Source organism: Lotus japonicus, chromosome 3 (assembly GCF_012489685.1).
Source record: "Lotus japonicus ecotype B-129 chromosome 3, LjGifu_v1.2".
NCBI classification, from domain to species: Eukaryota; Viridiplantae; Streptophyta; class Magnoliopsida; order Fabales; family Fabaceae; genus Lotus; species Lotus japonicus.
This window is the reverse complement of record NC_080043.1, coordinates 32,958,877-32,985,895: the sequence shown is the minus strand read 5'-3', so window position 1 is coordinate 32,985,895 and position 27,019 is coordinate 32,958,877. Positions and strand designations below refer to the sequence as shown.

At 37.3% G+C, this 27,019-nt stretch overlaps 3 protein-coding genes across 6 annotated transcripts; 2 read left to right on the top strand and 1 right to left on the bottom strand.

Moving 5' to 3' along the window:
- Positions 1 to 5,770: 5,770 nt before the first annotated feature.
- On the top strand, positions 5,771 to 10,130 carry LOC130749452 (phosphatidylinositol:ceramide inositolphosphotransferase 1-like). Its single transcript, XM_057602812.1, has 12 exons — positions 5,771 to 6,291; positions 6,386 to 6,475; positions 7,255 to 7,341; positions 7,460 to 7,528; positions 8,199 to 8,279; positions 8,606 to 8,677; positions 8,795 to 8,855; positions 8,945 to 9,047; positions 9,286 to 9,381; positions 9,463 to 9,509; positions 9,597 to 9,721; positions 9,811 to 10,130. The coding sequence occupies exons 1-12, from the start codon at positions 6,259 to 6,261 to the stop codon at positions 9,880 to 9,882; spliced, it is 936 nt and encodes a 311-aa protein (XP_057458795.1). The 5' UTR covers positions 5,771 to 6,258; the 3' UTR covers positions 9,883 to 10,130.
- An 8,819-nt stretch (positions 10,131 to 18,949) lies between these two features.
- On the top strand, positions 18,950 to 24,478 carry LOC130749448 (serine/threonine-protein kinase BSK6). Of its 2 annotated transcripts, none has more exons than XM_057602805.1 (10): positions 18,950 to 19,237; positions 19,330 to 19,550; positions 19,647 to 19,782; positions 20,236 to 20,369; positions 20,561 to 20,666; positions 21,153 to 21,238; positions 21,669 to 21,857; positions 22,333 to 22,497; positions 23,577 to 23,690; positions 24,148 to 24,478. In XM_057602805.1, the coding sequence occupies exons 1-10, from the start codon at positions 19,156 to 19,158 to the stop codon at positions 24,307 to 24,309; spliced, it is 1,395 nt and encodes a 464-aa protein (XP_057458788.1). In that variant the 5' UTR covers positions 18,950 to 19,155; the 3' UTR covers positions 24,310 to 24,478. The 2 variants fall into 2 exon arrangements, with proteins under 2 accessions (XP_057458788.1, XP_057458787.1); XM_057602804.1 differs by having other exon boundaries at positions 18,955 to 19,237; positions 24,067 to 24,478.
- Positions 24,479 to 24,706: 228 nt separating this feature from the next.
- LOC130749450 (deoxyuridine 5'-triphosphate nucleotidohydrolase-like) lies at positions 24,707 to 26,690 on the bottom strand. 3 transcript variants are annotated; one of them, XM_057602807.1, is made up of 4 exons: positions 26,380 to 26,690; positions 25,597 to 25,816; positions 25,279 to 25,370; positions 24,707 to 25,195 (listed from the first exon to the last, which is right to left on the bottom strand). In XM_057602807.1, exons 2-4 carry the CDS (start codon positions 25,776 to 25,778, stop codon positions 24,951 to 24,953), a joined length of 519 nt encoding a protein of 172 aa, XP_057458790.1. In that variant the 5' UTR covers positions 25,779 to 25,816; positions 26,380 to 26,690; the 3' UTR covers positions 24,707 to 24,950. The 3 variants fall into 3 exon arrangements, with proteins under 3 accessions (XP_057458790.1, XP_057458791.1, XP_057458789.1); XM_057602808.1 differs by lacking the exon at positions 26,380 to 26,690 and adding an exon at positions 26,100 to 26,247; XM_057602806.1 differs by lacking the exon at positions 26,380 to 26,690 and adding an exon at positions 25,966 to 26,018.
- Positions 26,691 to 27,019: the final 329 nt, after the last annotated feature.

Here is a 27,019-nt window from a genome sequence, read left to right as displayed (position 1 = left end):
CAGCCCCCGCTGTAGTGGCAACCTCGTCACGAGTAACCTCCAGTGACGGAAAGAAAAGTGCAACGCCCGTAGGCAATATATACAAACCAAATGAAAAGGGTGAAGTGCCCGCAACACCATCCCTCAAAACTGAGAATCAGCTGACCCAATGGCCTGAAAATAAGACCTCCTAAGTCCAACCAACTCTCTGTGATTCCCGTAAGGAAACCACACAAAAATCTATAGGCGGATCTACCCTGTCCCCTAAGTAACAAATGCAGCAAGACTGTCAGAGCTAAAACTCTACTCCTACACTAATCCTAACTCGAGGAGCTCATACCAACACTCAAAACTATGTGCTAGCATGATCGTCGTCTGAATCAGAATCCAGAACGACCAAGTCTACCAGCCCTATCCGTCCTCCCCTCGCAACCGCAGTGCGCTCCGATGCTGGACTCACGGGCTTAGGGCCCGAACCCTGATCATCAATGATCGCAACAAAGGGTGCACTAGACCCTGCCGAAGGCACTCCCACTGGAATCTCCTCTGAGGGATCCTCCTCCTCTGAAGATGACGGTGGCGGCGGTGCTCCTCCGAATCCTGGTCCGCAGTGAACGCCCGGTGGCAAGTTGAAGCTGATAGAGCATCGCCTCAACACTCCTGACCTCAAGAGTCCTCCACTGTCCACGTGGTCCTCCATGATGCGCCCCGAATACGTCGCTCGATGGCTCGCGGGGTCAACCACCCACGACCCGGGGTCGTCCTGATCGATCATCTCATACCTAATCCCCCCCGAAGGGTGGACCATGGTGAACCAATCCGCAATATTCATCTGACAAAAGGCGTTGTCCGCCAAAACACACACAGAAGACGCGAGGGTCAACTCTAAAGAACTATGTAGATAATAAACCCAATAGGTACAAGTAATAGATAGCCACTTAGGCTTATAGCTAGAGATGTCATTCCTAGGGTTGCGTGTTCCACAATAACATAAACGCAATAATAGCAATTAGCATGTTCCAAATAGGTTTAACAATTACCAATCACACTCAACAACTAAATTAGTATGCATGTTGCATGATATGTATGCAGGTTAACCCAGTCAACCAATATGCAATCCGGAACGGATGGACATCAACGGATCAGCCCTTCACCAGCCACGGTGGTGCCATTTCGGCCCGCGTGCCTCTTACTCCAACAACAACGGTAGTCAGATCAGCCGTAACCCGTAGGTCTGCCATTTCGGTCTGCTACAAGAGACGTCTACAGACGCTCTATCACGGAAATCCGGGTCTTATGACCATTTTGGAATCCGACGAGGTCCAGGGTACGTCCTGTGTTAATACCCCATTAATGTTGTATGAATGCAGGATGATTAGTCAAACAACGTCTCCGTCCTCACTCGACACGTCGCCACGTGTTCTAGGTAAATTAAAGTCTCTAAAATCTTACCCTAAGGCAAAGTCGATTCTGCGACAAAAGACACACTTCACAACACACATAGCTGCTCCAACAGCACAAGAGTATCACATACTCGGGAACTAACGGTTCCCCGGACTTATCCCCAGGATAGCCCCACAACATAGCTGCTCCAACAGCACAACAACCAACGCTGCTCCAACAACACAACAACCAACGCTGCTCCGACAGCACAACAACGACATACTCAACACTTGGATCCGACGACACTCCTCATTTTTCCAAAACTAAGATTTGACTTCCAATGCCTTCCTTCGAGGTTATTATCATTACTTAAAGATTTAGAGGTTATTTAAGGTCTTATGAGTTTTCTTTATAAAATAGATTCCATTTTGTCTTATCGCAAGTCTTATACATTTACAGGATCTACCAATCCCAAGTCGCTTCCAGAGGATGTCTCGATCCACTAAACAAAATCAAGGCCCGAACCTCGTTCGTCCTATCAAACTTTCTCAAAACTCTCAAAATAAAATCGGCATGACCTGCCCGCTATTCTCACCATTCAGAATCTCAGATTCCAGTATAGAGCATATTTAAATCATCACAATCAACAACATGTCATATATCAATAAATCGCATCATAAACACTTAGCACTTAGCATATAAAGCATGCACCACACATCCTAGATTACCCACATAGCACATAGCATGTAAGTCAATCTCAAAAACATTCAGTAGATGAATCATCTACATTGTCAGCCGAAGCCTCAGAAAACATTTTCCAATCACACACAATTCCAGTGCATAAACAGTAAACAATGTCGAAACATCGACCCTAAGCATTAACTAGAGATTCAGTGAGAAGCCCTCACCTGAAAGATCTCCAGAATGATCAACTAGTGCTTCCTCACCAACAAAGCCTTGTTCCTCAGGGAATTCCTCAAAATCACCTTTAGAGCAAAACCACAGAAATACTATCAGAATCTATCGGAAACTAAGCTATCGATACTTACTAAGGTTACTCGAAGTAATCTATACCCTAAGGTACGATAAACTAGCGCGAAAGGACAAGTTTTCGGAAAAGGAAATTTCCTCCTCCCCCTCTAATAGGCTCGGCCACTTTTCACAATTAAGGGGCTCGATTTTTCTCCGATCAAACTTGGTTCCTATGCTTTCATAAGCCGTAACTAAGGGTATTCTGAACTCGGAAAAATTATCAGATCAAAAACTGTCGCAGGGGTATTTTGGTCATGATTTTTAACTTAGGATTTTCAAAACTGAAATCCCAAAAATAAAATTTTGCAGGGACGTCACCAACGACGTTTATGACAACTAATCCTACTAGCACTAAGCTAAGGCGATAGTTTTCAGCCTAAAGGTTGAAGCTTTACACCAAGAACTCCAAAAATGGGTATTTTAGGCTAAAATTGATTCCGGCGGAATTCCGGCGACATAACGGAAAATCTAATCCGGCAGAAGTGATCTTGGGCACATATAGAAGAGGTTTAGAATCAGAAATGAAAGATTCAGGATAGTTTTGCAAAAACCCATAAACTATCCGCTCAGAAAACTCTACAGAAAAGCTATGGAAAAAGCGATCAGAGGTAAGGATTAGCGACTATACCTCGAAGCCTTGAAGTAGCAACTGATTGATCGACGATCAAGCAAGGTTTGAACAAAAACTCTTCTTCCTTCTTCCTTGTTCTTGGCCGCGGGTTTGAAGAGAGAAAATGGAGGAGAATTTGAGTTTTTCTTCCTTTCTTTGCTATATATAAAGGTTGGAAATTCGCGGGAAAATGAAAGTTTCGCGAATCTGATTTTTCCGGCGTCATTCTCCGTGAATTAATAGATATGTTTTGGCAAAAGAATTCCAAAACTATAAAGAGGTCTCCTTGTATTTTTGGCAACTAATGCATAGTCGGTATAAAACTATTTTACCCGATAAGTTGCTTTTTGCATCGAATGTCGGAATAGAAAACTTCCTTCGGAAGAAAGATTGAAATCATCAAGAGAAATGGGTGTACGCGTGTAGAATATTCATTTGAAGCTCTGAATAGATAAAGTCCCCATAGTCGGGTGATTCTAGGGTTTTGAAATACCAGGGATTCGGTTTCGGCAAACTTCCGATGATTGGAATCGGACGTTCGTAGATCCTAGAGTTTCGCCTCGAAACGATTGTGATATATGGAAAAAGAGAAGTTCTAACATTTCTCTGAAGATTTTTGGAATTAACTGCCATCGTGCCTAAAAGTGAAAATTAGCTATATACTAGGGTTTCTGACCTAGGTTTAAGCGTAAAACGTTCGTGCTATAACTTTTATCGATCATAATGCAATCCTTGAACTTTTCCTGAACTTTCTCCTTCATAAATATATTTCATTTAATAAACTTTCGTTCAGGTTTCCCTTCACATTACATCAACCATAATCGTGAATAAGAAGTTTATTCACTTAGCATGAACTTAAAAACTCGGGCCTTACATTTTCTAAATCAGTTATTATAAAAACTTTTAAGCTGCTCTTTGAATTTATCTCAAAATATTTATTTTACTGTTTTTTATTGGGCTAGTGAGCTATGATACTCTGTTTAAAGTATGGATTTAATGTGCTATGACATTGGGGTTAAAGTATGAATTTAATGTGTTTTTAAATGCCTTGATAATGTGATTTTTGTAATAGACAACAACAGTTTTTTAAATGTTCAAAAGTTATAATTATTAATCTTGGATTGGAAAAAGTGGCAGCCAAATATGTCAATGAAGTGTTGAAGGTCTTTTTTTAAACCTTTCGTAAAAAAAGTTGTAGAAAGAAATCAGTCAATATTAAAAAATTAATTTTTTTTTTTTGGAGAAATCAGGCCCAATATAGGCCCATTAACCGTTTGAACCCACCCGCCTGAACCTCCCAACCCGCACCCAATTTAACCGACCAAGTAGACGGTCAGAATTGGACCTAACATAACTATTAAGAACCGACCAAACTTAACTTTAATAAACTGAACCCGACCGAAACTGAACGATGGATAATCCTATTTATAAGTATAACAATATTCATACTCGCTGGATTAATAATTAGATAGTTGAAATATTAATTTGAAAAATCCCCGAATATTCACATGTATGTGTAATTTTACCCATAATAATTTTTTATTTGTGAGTATCCGCAAATATAAGTAATTTTGCATTGCATTACTATGTTTTATTGATTTAGTTCATTGGATTTTGTTGGAGGAAATCACTTACAAGGCAGGCTACACAAAGTTGCAGGCCCAGGCCGTTGATGGCAACTATTTGTTCTCTTCTCAAGTCAAGTCTGACCGAATCAAATCATCATGGAATCATTCTATTGAAACAAATATCCCAAACAAGAAAAAAAAATAAAAATTGCCCTGAAATTTTAACTTGCTAGCAGGGCTGGTCCAACACTAAATAAGGCCTAAAACCAACTTTAAAATTAGGTTTTTTTTTGGGCATTTTTAACTTAGTATTAATACTTGATTTTTTGGGGTCTTTTTTACTTAGTAAAAAAATATATTTTTTAGGTCTTTTTTTTAGTAAAAAAACTTATTTTTGAGAAACCCAAAGCCCTTACTCTTCAGTCGGCTCTGCTTGCTAGCGGTGAATCTGTTTGTTTATGCATTGAAATAGATGTAATTGTATTGTTTTTTTCCTTTTAATCCTACAACTTTCCTCTGTACAAAATAATTATTGAAAAGCCAAAACATGTGTGTTAAATGCGTTGTTCACAATTCACATAACCCAAATACACTTAATTACTAATTATCTTTCAGAAGCTCGAAGATTCTATCGGTTCTTTTTTTGTTTTGGTCTCTTTCACTCACTTTCCTAGTAACAGCATCAATAGGAGAGAGGGATGACGTCAAGGAAAATAAGCAAGCGGCAACCTTCAATTTTTCTTTGCACTCTTTTGTTTTTGTTAGGAATCAAATATCATGTTGCTATTATCATTTAAATTCATTTTAAGAAAAAACTAAATATCAAATCATTCACCATTAACCAACACCAACCAAACCAGTTCCTCTCAAAAGATAAGATGTGTTGGATTTCGAAACAGCCACACTTACTGATTTATATACGGTATTAACGGGCGATTTTCAAGTACCTCGGTAAGCGACTTATGATTTTAGAGATGCAACAATGATATGGTTGGAGCTGAAACCATCAAAACATTATTTAACCTAAAAAAATCATTCTATTGTAATTTTGTGTAAATAATTAAGAAAATTAAATATTGGACCTCACAAAAAGAATTAAAGTTTTAATAGGTGAATTGGAAATATATAAAAAAAAAAGTGTGCATTCTTTAATTAATTATAATTATAAAATTATTATAATTTTCTACTCTCTTCTCAACTGTCTCTCCGCGTTCATCTCGCGTGCATAGCAGCAGTCAGAAAAACACAGCAACGCAGAGAGAAGAGATTCAGAGAGAGAGAGAGAGAGGAAAACCCCTTTTGACCATTGCGCTTCCGTTTCCATTTCTTCCATTGATTCCATCATCCAAAGCCTTTCTTCTGTGATCGTTCATCTCATATCTGGGTTTATCTCTGTGAATTGTGATCACTCACAAGTCTCAGATCTTTTCCCGTTCCCAATTTGGATTTGGATACCCAGTTGCGTTTCTCTTTCTGGGTATACTGTTTTTCATCAAAAGTTTCGGTTTTGCGAAGTGGGTGAAGTTTGAAATAAGGGATTGATTCAATCTGGGTTTTGCACAGATTGGTCAATCTTGTTAACTTTAACAGTGTGGTTATGAAGTAATATGGAAGTGCTTGTTGCTTGCATAATCCAACAACAACAACAACTACTACTACTACAAGAACAACAACAACAACAATAACATGTCTCTTTACATCGGTCGTGAGGCTTCAAAGGTTTTTGTTTTGCTTTTTGTCTCTTTATTCATTTGTGTATTGCTCTTTTTTTGTGTATGTTTGGTGTTTGATGTTTGAATATCTGTTTGTGTAGCTATGGAAGAGAATTTGCTCAGAGACAACTACTGAGCTCAACCTCCTTGCTGAGAATTGGAAGTACCTTCTCGCTGGTCTTATTGGTCAGGTTTGTTCTATTTTTATCAACCTCGAACGTTATTCTTCAAGTTGTGGTTTCCCTTTTGTGTAAAGGATGCTAAGGTTCTTTTTCTTTTCCTTTGGTGACTAGTAGAAAATTTCTGAAAGCGTTTTTTGGCTGTGAACTTTACTTGCATGCTACAAAAAGTTCAACTTTTCTTCTTCATGTTATTGTTGTTGGGGAGGTTATTTGAAATTTTGCATATATATTTTTGGTGTTTTATGGGTAGGTAAGAACTAAGAACTAAGAACAAGGTTTATAGTTCTATTATTTGATTTAATCACTGAACTTTATTTTGTCAGTGCTTATATCAAGTATCAGGGTTGATGGCTTGGTGTGTTGATGAGGGAATTAAATGATTTTTTTGTCATACTCTTCAGCTATGATGATTTGGCATTTGGTGATGCATGCTTTAGAATTGGGATTTCCAATTATTTGTTCATCTGAAATACAAGTTTGTTCTCAATTCTATATGGAATTCTGGGCTCTCTGCAGGTTATCTAATGTTTCATTTTCCTCATTAGGAAAGGCTTACAGTTTGCAGCAAGTTGTTGAGTGAAAATATTGAGGACAAATGTTTACTGAATAAAGAGAAAGAAGTTAGAATGGCCAATTTTTTTAAAATTGTATCTGTTTGTGTGTTTTCTATCCTTGTCTTTGTTGTGCATAAAGTGTAACTGGGTAAACCATTGGTGTACTTTGTTTATTGACATATTTTTATTTTGTTTTTCTATTTGATGTCTAAATTTAAAACTGTTTCCCTACAGTATATACACGGTTTGGCTGCCCGAGGGGTTCATTATTTTCATAGGCCGGGTCCTATTCTGCAAGATGTTGGATTCTTCCTTCTTCCGGTTCGTGATTGTCATTCCATAATTTTTTTTCGATCACCCTCAAAAAATCTATGCATAAAAATGATAAAAAGGTCTTTAACTCTTTATAATACTAATATTATTCTCGATGCTGCTACAGGAGCTTGGGCAAGACAAAGCTTACATCAGTGAAACACTGTTCACCTCTATCTTTGTGTCCTTTGCCTTGGTAAGAAACTCCTCCCCCTCTTTCTCCGTTTTCATATATTTTGCATAGCTATGGCATCACAAAACATTAAGACAGATGCTATATTCTACTGCGAATTACCATTTTAGTTACTGGCGTGACAAATCTCCTAGGTAAATATGGCTTGATCATCAATGTGTGCCCCAAGTTATCTGATACTCGGGTGTGTCCTTCAAGTCAAAGCTATAAACAGTCATAGCCATATATATTTTGTCGTCATGGCTTTGTGAATTTTAGAAGTTACAAATGAAGTTTTTCAAGGTGTATGTAGGTACTGACTGACTGTTGAGAACTACTAGTAAAAGAAAAAAAAATAAAAGAATGATAAATGAAATAAAAGCAAATATGATTCTGGTTTGAAGTTTTCTTATAGTAGTTGAGTACTGATGTTGGAGAATGATTATTTGCTCTCACTTCTATGGATTTATTCCTTTTTTATCTTTGCTTGATACTCTTCTAGTGCAAGAGTTCATGTAATCAAACTCAGTAAGTGTACCGTCCTTTCTATTTAAGTTGCTTATTTTCCCTTTTTCCTGTACCAATTTGATCGGTATCATTTTTTTTGGTGACATTCTCATTTCAGCAAGTATTCTTTTTTTTTTTAATTCCTGTTGAAGTTTTATGATATATTCTTTGATATGTGCTTTTGCAGTGGACGTTTCATCCTTTCATATTGAAGAGCAGAAAGATCTATACAGTTCTAATATGGTGCAGGGTTCTCGCCTTCTTAGTTGTAAGTGTTGATTAAGCCATGTCATGTTCATTAAAGTATTGTTTAATCTTTTGCGAACCATTGTTGAATAGATGGGTGCTTAGGGTAATGAATTCATGGATCAAGGTGAGTTGCCAGCATAAAATGCAGCCTGTAATGCGCACACGACTAATGTTGAATTGTTGATTACTTTGTAATGTCATTTTGCCCTGCTTCCTTTTTCATCTTGTATGACCAGCGCAGTATATTTCTGGCCATTTAATGTTTTAGATCAAGTACCTTTTTGGCATTTATAAATATGCAAATTTTCTTATTATGTCTAGCTATTGTGTATTTGTTTACTGCAGGCTTCTCAGTTTCTTCGTATAATGACATTTTATTCTACACAGCTTCCTGGTCCAAACTACCATTGCCGTGAGGTATAAATGTCTAAGAGTATGCTCTACTTTTCTTTATCAGTTTAAATTGCATGTGTGTAATATCTTTTAAATTTTTCCCATTTTGTTTATAATTTTACACTCTTAATTATCATGCAGGGTTCCAAACTTGCCACATTGCCTCGTCCAGATACTGTCCTTGAAGTTTTCGTGATTAATTGTTAGTACATGTTATTGTATTGCAGTTTTAGCTATGATGCTGTGATGATTGTTTTGGAATTTATTCAATTTTAATATTTTAATATGCAGTTCGGCGTGGTATCTTGTATGGATGCGGTGACTTGATATTTTCATCACATATGATCTTCACTCTTACTTTTGTGCGTACATATCAGAAATATGGCACTCGAAGGTAAAATTTACTTATGGAACTCTTTTTGGAAGAATTTAGTTAGTCACTGACTATTGATATGGCCAAATAAGTCCTTATAAAGAGAACTGTTGAGCAACCTTCACCTCTGAGCTAACTTTTAGGGTAGAGGTAGACCTAACCTAAAAGTCACACACCCACGGTAACTTTTGTTTGGTCATGTCATTTTTTATGTTTGAATTTAAGTTTTGATTTATTTTGATTGTTGTTGAGCCACCAGATCCCTCAAGCAGCTAGGGTGGTTGCTTGCTATTATTCAGAGCCTTTTGATAATAGCATCTCGCAAACATTACACGGTTGACGTAGTTGTTGCCTGGTAAGGAGCATTCTTTGCCTTGTGATGGGGAAAACTGTGGTCTATGTTACTTGAGTTAATCTTTTGGTCCCTGGTTGGCAGGTACACTGTTAATTTGGTGGTGTTTTTTGTTGACAAGAAATTACCAGGTTAGCAAACTTGTGCAAACTTGCAATGTGCTATCGTCATTTACTTTAGCCGCTATTTGCTGTTGTTCTGACTGTTGTTCTCTGCAGAATTGCCGGACCGGTCAAATGCGGCTACAACCCTGCTACCATTGAGCACGAAAGACAAAGATGGAAAGATCAAAGAGGAGAACCACAAGCTATTGAATGGGAATTCTGGAGACCCTGTGGATTGGGTATGGTGAATATGCTTGCCCTTTTTCCCTTGTTCCTTTTATGCAATGTCTTTGTCTGTGACATAACATGGTTATTTTGGCTTTCTCAGAGGCAGAGAACTCAAGTAAATGGCAAGATCATGGATGACGGCAATACCGACTCTGTCACTAACGGTGTGTAGATATAGGAGCCTCCGCCGAACAATTTGGATCTACTGCAATATTGCTATTGGAAAGCTGCAACCTTCAATTGGAAGATCTTGTTGCGTGAACATACGTTCTTAATTCAAATTAGTACCTCTGATTTGTATGTGAAATTGAAACTGGGTGATGCTTCTCAACATTTTGCAGCCCTGATCCGTTGTCATGTTAAATTATCTGGCACAAAGCATATGCCATAGAAAGTATCCAATCTCTCTCATCTGCATCATTGAAACCATGTGCACCTTTCTGCCTAGTCTATTTTTGCTGGTTTTTTTATTCTCCTTACATATTCACATGCTAATGATCAGCAACATGCAATACTAACTTTTAATGTAAAGCAGAGTAATTTTGATTCCTAGAGCAACTTATGCCTAGTTAAAGCTGAATGCATCCATTAACACTTTGCTGAAAAGGGGTTGGTAGTGGAAATGGGTTAGAGGACTATGAGCCCATTTGAATATAAAAAAAAACACTTACTGAAGTTTCTCTACCAAAAAATACACTAGATAAGCTTTAATAAGCGTTTTTTGTTTCGCAACAAATGGACTCCATAGCGATTACTTGGCATTGTAGGTTCTTGGTCTCTCAAATGATGAGTTTGGTGGTATTTCAAATGCACAGAACCTTTAAATTTAAAAATGGTGACATGAGGGAGCACAATCAGCACATGATGTTTTGACTTTGCATGTGCTTTTCTATGCATAACAATGCTACATGTCGATTGTCCCATTCCTTGTCCCTCACATGCATCACCTCCTTTTTCACATGGACCACCCCTCTATTCCTCTTCACGCGGTTTCTGGCCTTTTTACATTATTCAAGCTATGCCTATATGGTGAAATTCTGGAAAATCACTTTTGCTTTTAAGGAAAAATGTTTTGGATTACATGTAAATTGCAAAATCAAACACATGAATAGCGTGTTAGAATGAGTGACTTCAGAAGCTACACTTAATACTTCATCCGTTCCTAATTATGAGACATAATACAAAAAATTGCGCTTATTAAGAAAGCATTAAATGTGTCTAATTAGTGCTTTGGTTTTAAAATAATGCAGCATATATTCTTTCATATTTATCCTTTGTCATTTTCTCTCACTAGTAATCATTGCATTAATGGTAGTGGTAATTAAAATTTTGGAAATGAAAACACACAATTAATATAAGGGGTATATATGAAAGAGTACAATGCTTTTTGCTAGATTGTTGTAAAAGATCTTATATTTAGCAACATGAAAAATATAAAACTAGGTCTTATAATTAGAAACAGAGGGAGTAACTTATTTCCAAAAGTAATTATGAGACATCCTATTGCAGTGATAGCAATGGGTAGGGTTTGGTAGGGTACTATAGTATCCATCCGTAAACCCGCGTTTTCAAAAAGTACCGGTACCCGTCCCTATACCTGTGTGGGTAGTAACATGATTGCCCGTGATTGTACCCTCTGGGTACCTATATGCTTATACCCGTACATTTACCTGCAATTTAGCTAACCAAAATATAATTTTTCACATTTTTTTTCAATAGAAAACTCAAATATAATAACTATTATAAGCATTAATTAAAAATAATAAAGACCATCCATATATTTAACAAGAAAAATCATTCAAATAATTTAAAAAAAAAGAATAAGCAAGAAAGTTAACTCTAAATTTATAATTTTAGATTTGCTAATAAACTCCTAAAATTGTAGGTTACTTATTTAATTTAAAAATAAGTGAGATTAAATTAGCAACCATAATAAAACTTCACTTACATTTTTTTTTAGTAGAAATTAGAAAATCATATTTTAAGTATATTAATATACATACCATTAATTATGTGTGTGTGAGTATGAAGCGGGTTATAGTACCCACACTCACTACTTTTTACGAGTATCTACCCATGTCCAACCCCGTATCCGTTTAACTAATTTTTACTTTATTCATTGTGGATATTTTTTGCGGTAAGTTGCCATCCTTACGTTACACAACCAAACATTGTACAAGTGTGAATTTGATTCATTGTCACACATTCCAATAGCGTTGAATGTGAAAGAAGTACAGAAGGTCATTTTTTGGTCTTAAAGTACTTTTTGAGGCTTTTCGAAGCAAAGTTAAATATAGTAAAGTTGTCTTAGTAAAGCTTCAAGCTTGTGGCATCCTCATTCATTACAACTAAGTAGCATTACTCTTAGCTTGCGGTATTTGTTGCCTAATTGAAAGCTAACGGCGCCTCCAAATCATCATTATTAGTTCATATGTGCAATATTAGGGAACATAGAGATCCAATTTTCCTTTCCTAATTGGCATATAGGATGCCTATATACTTAAGCTTTACCAGGACACCATGCAAATGAGAAAAGGCAAATGAGAAAAGGTTTATCTATCCATTTTAAAGTCAAGCTACCATGATAATCCACCAAGATGATGTCCCTCACATTGTTGCTTATTCCAAAACTTGAAGCTACAGATTACAAATTACAGCTAAGTTAGCCAGGTCATCCATGTGTGGATGTGGCCATTCCTGTTTTATAAAGAACAAAGGGTCTATTACATATATACATATATTATATACGAAAATGATTGGTAGTCACAATTTCTGATGGACATCCATCAACACCTGCATTTGCAATTTGTGGGGTTTCTAACTACTAATTACAGAGTTTACAAAAAAATTAAATTTTACAGCAGTTAAAATGTGCCACAAATTCCAAGTGTCGTTAATGAGTGTACACCAAAAACGGTGGGATGCAACAAAAAGGTGGTGCTTGCGCAATTTAAGCTGGAAAATTGAGTCAATGAAGAAAAGGGAGGCATACTCATGAGGGGGACAAACAGTCACACAAACAAACTCATGGAGATAGCAATGATAGGTGAGTGATGCAAGACCATAGCATCATTAAGGCATGTCTATAAATCCATTCCAACTAACTTCCTTTACGTGCTGCTCCTTTCCCTGTATGAGGGTCCTCTTGATCCCCATATAGGTGGTATCAATAATCACTTTCATTTTATTTTGTTGTGATGAGGCTATTCATCACTAATAACATTGATTAATCACCTTGTCGTAAGTGCTCATAGTTAGTGATAAATATCTAACCATAAAATATGCTTAATTTCTACGTGCAATAATCAAACCTTAATATATAGTTAAGGGGTTGTCTAAATGACCCATGATAAAGTTTGGGTTAAATAACCCATCATCCAATCACATTGGAGATAAGTGAGTTGGAATTTCTATATTTTATTTATTAATTTATTTCCAACTCATTTATCTCCAATGTGATTGTTATTTCCAACTCACTTATCTCCAATGTGATTGGATGATGAGTTATTTAACCCAAACTTTATCATGGGTCATTTAGACAACCCCATAGTTAAGAGATAAGTAAACAATTAACCACCGCAACTCGGGATAATTGATGGTTAATGATCACTTTCATTTTCGATTCTGCTTTGGTTTCAATAGATTAATATGCATGTGATCATGTCATGCACTCTCACAGCTTGTATCTAGCTAGTAAGCATTGTGTGATTTACAATCTTATAACTTTGATCAACACTTGTGTTTTGTTTTCAGTAATCTGATTTAGTAATATATATAGTTGAGTAAATTTAAGAAATTATTGAATTTTCAAAGTTGTTGACATAAATATAACAGAACAAGCATAGGAGAATATTTTTAGGCTTAAAAGTATTTCATGCCCCTGATGTATCAAGTTTGTGCAAAAGTTGCCCCTACTCTTTTTTCGTCTATGTTTGTACCCTCTATGTTTCTAAAAAGTGCAATGAATGCCCCTCCGTCACGTTAACGTTAAAAAATGGACGACGTGTCTGTTATTGATGTCGCCCCATAGTTCTATTTATATCATGCTTATTTATCAAAATGCAATAAACATAAACCCAGATAATTCTCACTATCTTCATCCAAACATCACATCCAGAAAAAAGTAAAATCAGAATCACTAATTTCCTGAAACCATCATCTCCTTCATCTCATCCCCAAATTAAACTAGTGCACTTTATCTCCTTCTCCATCCCTTCTATTGTTTTAAGCATTAATCACTTCATAAGTGTATTTAGCCACACACAAAAGAAACACAAGAGTAGACGAGGGGTATTCATTGCACTTTTTAGAAATATGAAAAGTACAAACGTAGACGAAAAAAAAATAGGGGTGACTTTTGCACAAACTTATTACATCAAGGGCATGAAATACTTTTAAGCCATATTTTTAAAACAAGTGATTGTGAAAAGGATACATGTGATAATGTTTCTTATGGACAAAAGTGACTTCAATCACATTTCACTGATGGTAGCATCAAATGGCTACGTTGCAAGCTACAAAGCATGGATAGGTTACACATGTTGACATGTGCATAATTTTATTTTATTTTCGACTTCAAAGTGATTACAACATGACGTGATCACATAGAGACAAGTTATGAATATAGCACTTTTTGAAAATTAAATACGTGTAGAGATTGATCGAGATTGTTTTGAATTTTCAGTAGAAAATAAAGCATGAGTGCTTTTTCTCACGTACTAACTTTACTTTGCTCCGTATTCAAAAAATAAAACTTTACTTTGCTCCTAACTTTTTCAATTTTTGCATAGGTGACTAAATATATTAAGAGCTGGATTTTTCATATTAATTTGTTGGAGATAAACTTTAGTTGACCATCGTTTATTCAATCACCAACCCTCATTAAAAAAAATCACTAACCCTCTTAAACCAAAATCTTGATGGTGTAGCAGTAGATAAACTAGATCTCCCATAAAAGTGAAGATATTAGAACTCTGAGAAAATTGTCTATTGAGAGGGTCTATCACAATTTCCTGAACAAATTTGCAGTGGTTAATTTTTTTTTTTTTTTTTGAAAGCAGAAATTTATTGATAAAAAGAACAAGAACTTCCCGAGAACAGACCTCTCACGGAAGTAGAACCTAAACCCAAAACCTCTCAATTGATGAACACAACAAGTGAATGAGCCTCGTTAAAACCTTACTAGGAAAAACCCAATGGGAAAAACCCTAGTGAAGGAAAAAGAGTACCACGATCACAAGCATGTCAACAAACCAAATCCAAAAAACCTTCCACCCAACAACAAAAACAAACTAGCAATAACTAAAGCACACAAAACCACCTCACATATCCTAAATTTTAAAACACATCAGTACCGAAACAATACATGAGCCTTAACAACAAAATCCACTATCATGCCTTCCCACGAAGCACCTGCAACACAACAAAACTTGGAAGCCCCCTTCATGCCTTGAAACCATCACCGCAACAAACCATGCCTCCGCCTGCACACTCTTGTCACTAATAATTCGCTATCCTTCCACAAAGACACTGACCCACCCGCCGTGCCAATCGCCGATACAACCGAAAATAACAACTTATGATCCTTGCCCAGCTCCCCAGTTGCTTCTCCCGCGACACATCCAGTTATTTTCCTGGAGCAATAGAACACTCGATTTTACTTGCAGCACTCGATTTTAAATATTTTTGCCTTTCACCCCAAGCCACAGACGTTCCAAGAAATCCATAGAGACACCATCCCCAAGTCATCACTCGAACAGAGACGGATGGTTGTTTTTTATTTGTTCTCGAAGACCCTGAATAGCCACCTCCTCATCACCTTTGTACACCAAACCCAACTCCTTCCCCAACAACCAAGTCTCGTTAGTCCTGGTTTCTAAGTCCATCATGCAATCAGCACCTACAGACCAGTTGACATCTGCTACCAACACCCCTTTAGGCTTATTTTTACTACCCTTTGGTCTCCCTCTCTTCCCCTTTGACTTCCCCTCTTGGTCCCCCACCCTTTTGTTATTCTGTTTTTTCCTTGAATACTTTTTTCTCTCCCTATTGGCAGTTCGCAGGTCCGCCAATAAAATATCTTGATCCTCCTCTACGGCCACACTCTGCACACTCCTTTTGTCCAAAATATCCTCCATGCCATTTTCCTGATCACCAATGACCTCCAAATCGCGTGTCCCCACTAATTTTTTATTTTCCGCCGTAATTGATTCAACCACAGTTGGCAATTCCATAGAAGCCTTGGATCTCGCTACCCCCTCTAATGCCCTCATCGATAACGTTTTTTTTGTCCATTTATTTTGGACCGACAGATCACAATGTACCACTTCCTTCCTATTCACGTGCACCACTTGAAAGCCATCTTCACCCTCCAACAAACTATTATTTTTCATCTGAAAATCCTTTGCACCCGTGGGCCCAGTCTCCATAAATATTGGATTTTGCCAAACTATTCCATATTGTGCACTTTGACATTCTTCCCCATAACATACGTTAGTAGCCCCACCCAAACCCTTAATTTCATTGAAACTTTTTTCCACACCTGATTCAAAACTCTCCCCTCCATTCAAATCTTTTAAATCACCATTGGACCCCTCCAGAAACGCATGTCCCTGAATCTTTTCCAACTTTTCTTCCGTTTCTCTTAAAATTTGAAAAACCTTTAATGTCATTAACTCCTGCACCCCGTAACCAGCATCTTTCAAGTGTTGTAACGCTTCCACCACCGAAAATGGCGCCTCCGCTGCTGCCACCGCATGTTTGCCCGCCGGAACTTCCTCAACCATCTTTATCAGGCCCTGATCTTCCATCCCCATCTCTGATATCTGATCCTCAGAATCTGATGAATCTGCCTTCTTGAGGTTCTTTACTTCCTGTCTCAAGCCCGACCAATCTTGGTATATTGACATCTCTTTCTCTACCATCACTTCACAACATTCTCCATCAATCTTTGCCACTACAATATGCTGTTCAATGAGCGGGTTCGCCGTGATTACCAAGAGCCTCCCAAAGTCGAGCCTCTCCTTTTTGGCAGTGATGCCATCGACGCATACAAAATGGCCAAGCGTATTTCCAATTGCCACAAAGAAAGAATGATTCCATGCTCCGACCGGTACTCTCCAAACTCTCACCCACACCAATTGAGATTTTCCCACCATTAGTTTCGAACAAGGCCCAAACCACTCAAAAATCTCATCCAGAACCGCCTTTGCTTCAGAGAGCGTTGCCTGCATTTCTGTATTCGACTCAAATTCTAGAAGCACCTCTCGCGCACCCATCACTTTAAGCTTCATATTAACTAACCCGAACATCTTCAACTTCTCCCACACAGCTTCCATGGACTGAACACCGTGCATAGTGGCACACGCACACCTATTCACCCACTCAACATCCTCCTCATCCAAGGAATAACTTACATTTGAATTTAACTCATCTTCCATTCTCATTTGCGTGTCCTTCTGCACCACCACCTTCGGCTTCCACACCTTGCCTCTTACAGCAAACTTCAAACGCGAATCATTGCACAAAGGGGCCGTCGCGAAGCCCCGATTGACTTGATACCGCGCCCTCTTAACAGTAAGAAAGGCTCCTCTGAATTTTATGCCGTTGAACATCCTTATAGCACGCCTCGCATCCATATCCTTCTGAAACCGGACAAATCCAAACCTGAATCGCCTTCCTTCCCGGCGTTTAAACTGCACGAAGACATCCGTCAACACACCAGCTTTAGCAAAAATCGCTGTCACCATATCCTTCGTGACCCCATCACTTAAGCCATCAATAAAAACTGAAAAGGAACCTCCAGATCTGCCTACACCATGTTGCACTCTACTCTGATCCTCCCTCCTACACATCCCCTTTGTATGCACATCCTCTCTTGTTTGAAAACGCCTCGCCGACGGTTGCGAAGGCGGAGCCCTAGCGGAGCTCATCCTCTCATCCTCTAAGGCTTTTGTATGGAAAACTCAGTCATTGACTTGCAGTGGTTAATGAAAAAAAAAACTTTGATTTCTTTTGATTTCACCCCAACAAACACACCATAGTTTTAGTTAAACATTCAAATAGAACTATAAACAGGTAAAGTGATCAATAGAAAATTGCTTCCAAGGTAGGCTATAAAAAAGAGAGGGGGGGGGGGGGGGAATATCATATCAGAGCTATGATTTCTTTGATTTTGTTAGAAATTGCATTGAATTTCATGCCTATAGTTGGTGGTGCGTGCTCCAAAGAGTGGTTATCTTAAGAAAAATGAGACATCTAGAATACCTTTTCAATTATATTCAAAAGTATTAACAAAGAATCATATCCCCACCTGAACAAATTCGTTTTTTCATATACAACATCATTGACTAGTGTTTTCAAATTTGTATTAATTTATTGGTCAAAAGTCATGAACTGCTGCTTTATTGGAATAGCACCTGAGGGCTGAGATGATTATCAATTAATTAAGTCCTGTGCAATTTCTTAAACCTTAACTGGTTGTACCTAAGACTACTCTTCTTTTTCACGCATACACCACACTATAGTGAGAAAGGGGAATGTTTTGACGAATTATTGAAGTTGCAATATATAGGACAAACACATATTTGTTTTTTACAAAAAATAAGAGTGTAATAAAAAATTTAAGTTGTCAAATAACAAATATTCCAATCCAAGGATACATTAATCCACTTTACTAACTTCTTATTAAATTATTGTAACATTTCTTTTCAGGTGGGAGATATGTTCATTCTGATTTTTGGGTTATGATTGTCCAAACTTTTTGAAATTCATGCATTTTTAAGGAAAAAAAGAAACCTTAAAATCAGTGCATGTTTGAATATTGGTGGAAAACCAAGGTGAAATTCAAATCACGGTGAACAACTACCAAAACTAAGGGAAGTTGCTTTTGTTAACTATGATTTTGGCAAACATGCACTTAGTCTTCTTTTCTTATGTTCCTTAACCTAGTCTTCTCATCAATGGAATTGTTTCTGTTTCAAGTTAAACAGTTTCTCATGGCTATTATATTAGAAATGGAATTCATGAACAGTAAGAACATTCATTAAAATTAACAGCAGCAATAATAATAATAATAATAATAAAATTCACAGAAAGGTATTTTTAAGTTGCTTTTAGTAAGTGTCAAGCAAAATGATGAGAAAGCAGAAAAGCAAAAAGATGAAAACAGAAAGTTAGAAATAGGAAGGCTTGAAAGAAAAAAATTGAAAGCCAGATAGGTAAACAAGCAAGTTTTACATTATAACAATACACAGCTTGTATTTATGTTGAGTATATCAGCAAATTAGAAACCTTTTCAATTGCCAACTCCTTAACTCTTTCCATTTACATTCAAACACAACACATAAGAGTCATAGACCAAATGGGCTCACAACAATGAGCACTGTCTGATCATTCTTCATTAGTCATTCAACCTTCAACTGAAACTTACCTTACACTTACTTACATGGGGGCTCGTTGCTCTAAATTCTCCTTCTGCTGGTTCCATTCCCACCTTAAACCTTCTGTCCTTGAATCCTCTGACCAAGGTTTATGTTGTTATCTTTTTGTTTTCAGCACACACACACACCCTTTTGGCTAGAACCTCTTGTTCCACTTAAAAATGCTATCTATATTGCAGAAAATGGTGGCAAGGGTGAAAAAATCTTGTGGCCTAGTTTTGCTGAGTTCAGCTTGGAGCAACTGAAGGCCGCCACAAATGGTTTCTCCTCAGAAAACATAGTCTCTGAGCATGGTGAGAAAGCTCCAAACGTGGTTTACAAAGGGAAACTTGAGAATGGACAGTGGATTGCCATCAAACGTTTCAACAAGTTTGCTTGGCCTGATTCTCGCCAATTCATCGTTTGTCACTTGCACTTTCAGTGCTTCATTTACTCTTACCATTCATGTATTTGGTTTCTTGTATTGAGCTTGATGTTGTGTTGTGTGTGGTTGTAGGAAGAAGCCACACAAGTGGGGAGCCTCAGAAGTGAACGTTTGGCCAATTTGGTTGGTTACTGCTATGAAGGGGATGAGAGGCTGCTAGTAGCAGAGTTTATGCCACATGAAACTCTGGCTAAACATCTCTTTCATTGTGGGTTTTTTGTGATCACTATAACTTTTTGCAACTATGTTAGATTAAATAGCATGTTTGGAAAACAGAATCAATTCTACTTGGTTGAAATTAATTTAAACCCATTGAAGTTATGTTTGAATGTACCGGTAAAATTGATTTCATGGGTCAAGAATTGGATTCACTTACCACAACATATAGTTTCTTATGCGCTGAACATATCAATTCTGAGATTTTTTTAATTGAATTTCATAATACTACCCTACAAAGCCCCCTTTTTCAAAAAGGTACCCCAACATAAATCATAACATTTAAACTCACGTTTGTCAGACGCAATTTAAGTAGAATCAGTTCTTTCCATAATCAATTCTGCTAACGCCTTATCCAAACACACACCGAGTCTTTCATTAAGTTTGTCTTTGGTCTTTGAATTCTGAACATGGGAAAAAATATATTATGGTTAACTTGGTGCAGGGGAGGCACAGCCTATGAAATGGGCAATGAGGTTGAGGGTAGCTTTCTACTTAGCTCAAGCTCTAGAATATTGCACCAGTAAAGGAAGGGGTTTGTATCATGATCTCAATGCCTATAGGATCTTGTTTGATCAGGTATGAGGGCTTTGTATCATGATCCCAGTTGGATACGAAATAAAGAGCACTTATTGAAGCTTATACACCTAGAAAAATCACTGGATAAGCTCCAATATGTGCTCTTTGTTCCACATCCAAACGGGCTCTATATGCTTCAAGTTCCCTTTGTAATCGATCCTTGTTTCTTGCTTTTTATGTTGTATCAACAGGATGGCAATCCTAGGTTGTCTTGCTTCGGGCTCATGAAGAACAGCAGAGATGGCAAGAGTTACAGTACTAACTTGGCTTTCACTCCTCCTGAGTACTTAAGAACTGGTATAGCTCTTAGGATGTTAGTGTGTGATGCATGGGAGCATGTCCTTGATCTTTGGCATAACTTTAATAAGAGAAATCTAGGAAACTGCTACAAATTCTCGAATTTGCATCAATTGCAGCCAACTACTCTCTACACCCCTCTGCAGTAGCAATACTACATGCTTTAAATTATCTGTCAAAATGCATTTAGTCTTACATCCTCTTGTGCAAACATATTGCTTTGTTTAATTGTTCTGTTTTCAGTTTTAGGAATATTAAATTTTGGCTAAATTATTTGGATATTTATGTTGAAAATCATCTTGTAAAAGACATCTTTCTCTCTTTTTTTTTTCTTGTTTCATTACCCTAAGGTTAATACTCCTTTTGTATGGTCTCTCTCAAATAGAAAGCATGTTGAGAGAAACGTATGTGGAATCAGTCTGCATATGCTTGCATGGATTGGTATGTGACAATTTTATTTTTTTGTACATTTGACCTTATATGCAGGTAGAGTGACGCAAGAGAGTGTGGTTTACAGTTTCGGAACCCTGTTGCTAGACCTCTTGAGTGGTAAACATATTCCCCCAAGCCATGTAAGTTTTAATTTCTATCCATTATTAAGTCCTGAACAAACTCTAATTTATGTTCAGACCATTGATTTTAGACAAGAATGTTAATGGCTGATATAATTGCTTAAGAATACACATTCAGCATGTAGCAGTAGGACATATTGTCATTTACATGTAAATCATCATTAAGAAATTTTGTATTGCACTTGCTCACAAAATGATCATTGGTACTAAACAGTTTATAAGTGTGTGTCCACCAGTTGAGATAATGTGAAATCACAATCATCCTAATTCAAAAGAAGAGTTTCGCTCACTTTTTACCTCAAAGTAGTGCTAAAGCATTAGCTCTGGTGCCAACGGGTAGTCACTTGAGATTCTTCTTAGAGATGTGGTAAATTTGATGAAGTGAAAATATTTTATATTTGCTGCAGAATTCACTTCTCTTCATTTGCAGGCACTGGACCTGATACGTGGCAAAAACTTTTTGATGCTGATGGATTCTGCCTTAGAGGGTCACTTTTCAAAAGATGATGGAACTGAGTTGGTTCGTTTGGCTTCGCGCTGCTTACAGTATGAAGGTCGTGAGAGGCCAAATGCAAAGTCCCTTGTTGCATCTCTTATGCCACTTCAGAAAGAAACAGAGGTATCAAAGCATTGATATACAATAACAGATCAATTAGACCTATTATCTATACACAAGCAATTACCAAAGCTTATCATGCATGGTAATGCTAAACATGTAATTTGGAATGAGTGCATGATCAACTTGATCCTTGAAAGATTCTGCCACTGGAAAGTTAGTCCCCGGAAGAAAGAAATACATTTGAAAGTCTCTGAATGTGTAAAACGTCAGTCAAGCTAGTCCATACGGTTTTGTCAACTAAAAGGTCAGTCAAGTTAGTCCCTACACATTCAGGGACTTTCGAATGCATTTCCTTCTTTCAGAGACTAACTTTCCAACGGAAAAATCGTTAAGTACCAAATTGACCATTCACTCAATTTGGAATAGGAAATGTTTACATATATTTAACTACTATAGTACTATACTTGTGTTGAAGAAATGTGAGAAGTGTGATACCTATCTTAGGAAGACTAAAACTTCTCCTTTGAACAAGCAGGTCCCTTCATATGTTCTGATGGGTCTCCGGAATGAAACTGCATCCTCAACAAAGCCAGTATCATTGACACCTTTTGGTGAAGCATGTTTGAGACTGGATCTAACTGCCATACATGAAATATTAGAGAAGACTGGTTACAAGGATGATGAAGGAATTGCCAATGAGGTTTGCCCATCTTCAACTTATACAAGAGGGTTTCATCTCACTTAAATACGATATAAAATAAAGGCAGTGACTATTTGCGCCTCCCCGTTTTACTAAGTCCGCCATCTCCTTTTTTAAAAATTCCAACATTGCCCTTAGTAAAAAAAACATAAAAAGGTAATATTTTATTTTTACTTCCCACACACCATCTCCTTCTTCCTCCTCACCCTCCTCCTCACCCTCCTCTTAATCCTCCACTCCCAACTTCTTTTGGGTGATCTCAAGTCAAGAATAGAAGCTTACTCATGTAAGTTTTTACCTTTTTCCGAGCTTTCATCGCGATTTCGTGACTTCCCGACGTAACTGGTTAGTCCCGCACTTAAACATGCGGTAGTGAAACAAATTACACGCTCCCGCTAACATAAGTGCGGAAGTGTGAAATTTATACCTTCCGCTAACTTGTTAGCGGAAGTGAAAAACTTAGTCATTTCAATCGTGTTAAGGTCTGGTACTGCTACCTGAATAAAATTGATTTTCCCGCACTTAAAAGTGCGGAACGTGATGTGTTGGAATAATAGTTCCGCAGTTAAACTGCGGAAGGCAAATTCAGAGAAAATTTAGAGAGAATTAAAAAAAATTGACCATCCACAGGCTAACCGCACTTAAATATGCGGTAGTCATAAAACCTGTCCGCAGTTTAGAGTGCGGGCAAGTCACGAAACATCCTCCCATGGCAGAATCAAATCGAGGGACTGAATGAAAACACAAAATACAACCTCCCATGGTTAATGTGGGTTTGAGAGACTTGATTTTGTGAGGGTTGAAAATTTTGAAATTGGGTTGGAGAGGAAGAGGGGTTATACGGTTGAAAGAGGGGGGAGGGTTTGTAGGGAAAGATACGGTAGTTTTTTTTTTAATTTAAATTACTGAAGGGTATTTTGGTCTTTTTTCAGTTTTGGGGATGACGCACTTAGCAAAATAGGAGGCGCAAATAGTCACTGCCTAAAATAAATTGGAACATGAACTCTATTTACACACTTTTCCCTCTAATTTTCAGTTACCTACTCCAATGTTGATCCTTCTTTATGATGAAATTGCAGCTTTCCTTTCAATTGTGGACAAGTCAAATGCAGGAAACCTTGAACTTGAAGAAGCATGGTGATACTGCATTTAGAGCTAAGGACTTTGCCACTGCCATTAAATGCTACACGCAAGTAAGAGGACTATTTCATAAATTGGATGTTATGCATAATGTTAATGTTGCAAACTTGCAGTGACTGTGATGTTGCACACTATCTTGCTTAACATCTAAAAGGATCATTTAACCAAATAGGACTACATTGAAAATGTAATAATACTTAAATGAAGAAGCTACTAAAAGTCTGCCAGTCTTCCCTAAAATTGGAATAAAACCACATTATGATTTCAATTTTCAACTTTCCAACAGCATAAATACTTTGTTCCATATCTCTGTGTCCTGTCCTGTGTCATGTATGTTCTTTCTAGCATATTATTGAAATGTAAAAGTTTTCCTTGTTGCAAATAGGAGTCAACTATAAATATAAATATATCTCAAATTTTGTTTTTCAGTTCATAGATGGAGGGACTATGGTGTCACCTACAGTGTATGCAAGGCGCTGCTTATCTTATTTGATGAATGGTATGACACAGGAAGCTCTGGGGGATGCTATGCAAGCACAAGCTGTATCTCCTGAGTGGCCTACTGCTTTGTATCTTCAGGCAGCTTGTCTTTTCAGTCTTGGAATGGAAAATGATGCACAAGAGACTCTCAAAGATGGGACTAACATGGAGGCCAAAAAGAACAAAAACTGAAATTTGTAAAGATTTTTTTTCTTTTGCTATCTTCAGCATTATGCGATGCTTTTTTGGTAGTTTTGTTATTCGTCCATCAGTGAATTTTTTTAATTCATTTTGCTTTCTGCAATGCATTAGGGAGAAAAGATATTAACTGGTTTGGAATTTTATATGCCTTTTCTCCTTATTTTCTGGGCACCTGCATGCTTTTTTCTTTTGTGAAATATGAATTTAGTAAATCTAACCATAAAATCAAAAGAACATAATAATCAATGTTTGATTAAATAAGACATTCACATGTAATCTTATAGTTGAATTTACCTACATTTTAAAATTTTATCCAAAGTAACAATCAGTTTTAAGACTCTAAATTTTATACATTTGATCAACTTAATTAAAACTCTTATCTCAATGGTTAAGTTAAATACATGCTGTATAAAAGGCTATTAAGTGAAAAAATTTAGTCTCAGGTAAGTAAATATTCAGGAAAGAAACACTTCATGGATATGCAAAGCAAGGTTGTGACTACGATTACTTAACACCCACACCTAGTTAAAGTTCCTACAGAGAGCCCTTCACCAGCACCAATCCAGAAGAGGTGTCCTTCTAGTCAATTTACCAGCAAGCTTTGTACACATCCCATTAATACAAGATCCTAATTAAACACCAGTAGATCCAAAACCACCTTCACCTCTGACAGTGGAATCCAAATCCTCAACCTCAGCTACATCCGGGGTCACAATCTTCTCGATGATCAGCTGTGCAATCCTATCCCCAATCTTCACCTCAAAGTCCAGATCAGAATGATTGAACAGTATGACCCCAACAGGACCCCTATAATCAGCATCAATCACCCCGGCACCCACATCGATCGAATGCTTCCAAGTCAACCCTGATCGTGGTGCTGCAAATCAAACTCACAATTATATCAACGCGGCAACAAACAAATCCTGAATTGCCTGATTTATAGAGAAAATTTACAATTACCAATGCGAGCATAGGTTCCTTCTGGAATTGAAATGCTAATATCAGTAGCCACCAGAGCCTTCCCTCTAGCAGGTACCTTTGTCTCCACAGCACTACCACACAGAAAGAAAGAAAAAAGCTAAGTCAAAAGTAGACATTTTGATACATATAAACATAGAATGTGATTGGATACCAGTTAAGTGTAATATGAATGGACTTTAATCATAATCCATAAGTAAAATTCCATTCATTTTTTATCCCAAAGTGTGTGCTAACGTCTCTTTGTACTGGTGCCAACTGATATCCAAACATAGTCTAATATGATAAAGGAGGCTATACCTAGAGAGATCATAACCAGCAGAGAGATGGGAAGCCCTAGCGGGCAAAACAGCCTTGTCAGAGAGCTTCTTCACTCGAAGAAGAGGAGGGATGTTAGAAATGTCATCATTTTGGTGGAGCTTTGGGATCTTGGGTGATGGCTCTTGGATCTCGGAACCGTTGCTGGTGTGGGACTCGGCCATTCTAGCTAGTGAAATTGATGGTGTAGGCAAAGGGCGTTCTGCAATGTTGGAGATTGGAGTAAAAATGAATGTAAAGATAAACATAAGAATAAGAATAAGCTAGGTCTAAAACTAAAAAATTGAATATAAAACAAAATTCAGAAAAATTCGAACAATTAAAATCAAATAAAAAACGCAAAGGAAGAACCATGTTTGATGTTTACTTCCAAGTCCTCCAACATTTCAACAACAAGTACCTAAATGTCATATTAAAAGCCAAGTGTGTAGTTCTAAGAAACCCAATATCCTATTTCAAAGAGCTACAAGTAAATAAAAACATACCCCACAGCAATACCCAGAACTGAATGTGACACAAACAGCATCTAAACGCATCAATAGATTATACCACAGTACCAATGGCCATTGCAAAATGCCGCCACGGTATCAAACACAAGGTAACACCTTTCAGCGAATTAAACACACCCATATAGCAGTATAGCACGACAAACATCACAACGCCAAAACTTGAAGCAATTGCAAGAAGGGAACTGAACAATCTTTAACACAAAAATGAAAAATGAGCATTCTTAAACACAAAAAAGAAGGGATCTAAGTAACTAACCAGAAGCTGATGATGAAGGGGCTTGTTGACTCTGATTCACAGGTTTAGGGTTCTTCACTTGTTGTCTCAGTTAACGAGAATTGAGTTTGGTGCCCCACCCCTTAGGCTTTGCACCCCACTTTATTAAATACGGAATTTAAAGTTCCGTATCAATACGGAAAATAAAATTCCGTATCTATTTTAGTATATAATGAGTGGTTGAAAATGTGACACGCATGCTTAAATACAGTACGGAATTTTAAGTTCCGTATTCAATAGGGAGAATACGGAATTTTAAATTCCGTATTTGATAAAGTGGGGTGCCAAGCCCCATAGGTGGGGTGCCAAACCCAACTCCCCAGTTAACTATTTAGGAGGGAAACAAGATGAGGGTTTGGGAAATTAGGAGGGAAAATGTGGGTTTCATTCAGGCCCAGAGTGAATGGGCTTTTTATTTCTGCAATGGAGTCTTTTTGTTTCAAACATAAAAATCTCTCTCTATTTATTTTCTACACTCATTCTCATTTCTCACACATGCTTTGGTAGCAAAATAACCAAATTACTGTAGAAACTCTTTAAATTAATACTCGGTAAATCAATAAACTCTCTAAAATAATAAATTTGTTTGGTCCCGACTTGGTCCGATGTAAAAAATTGAAAA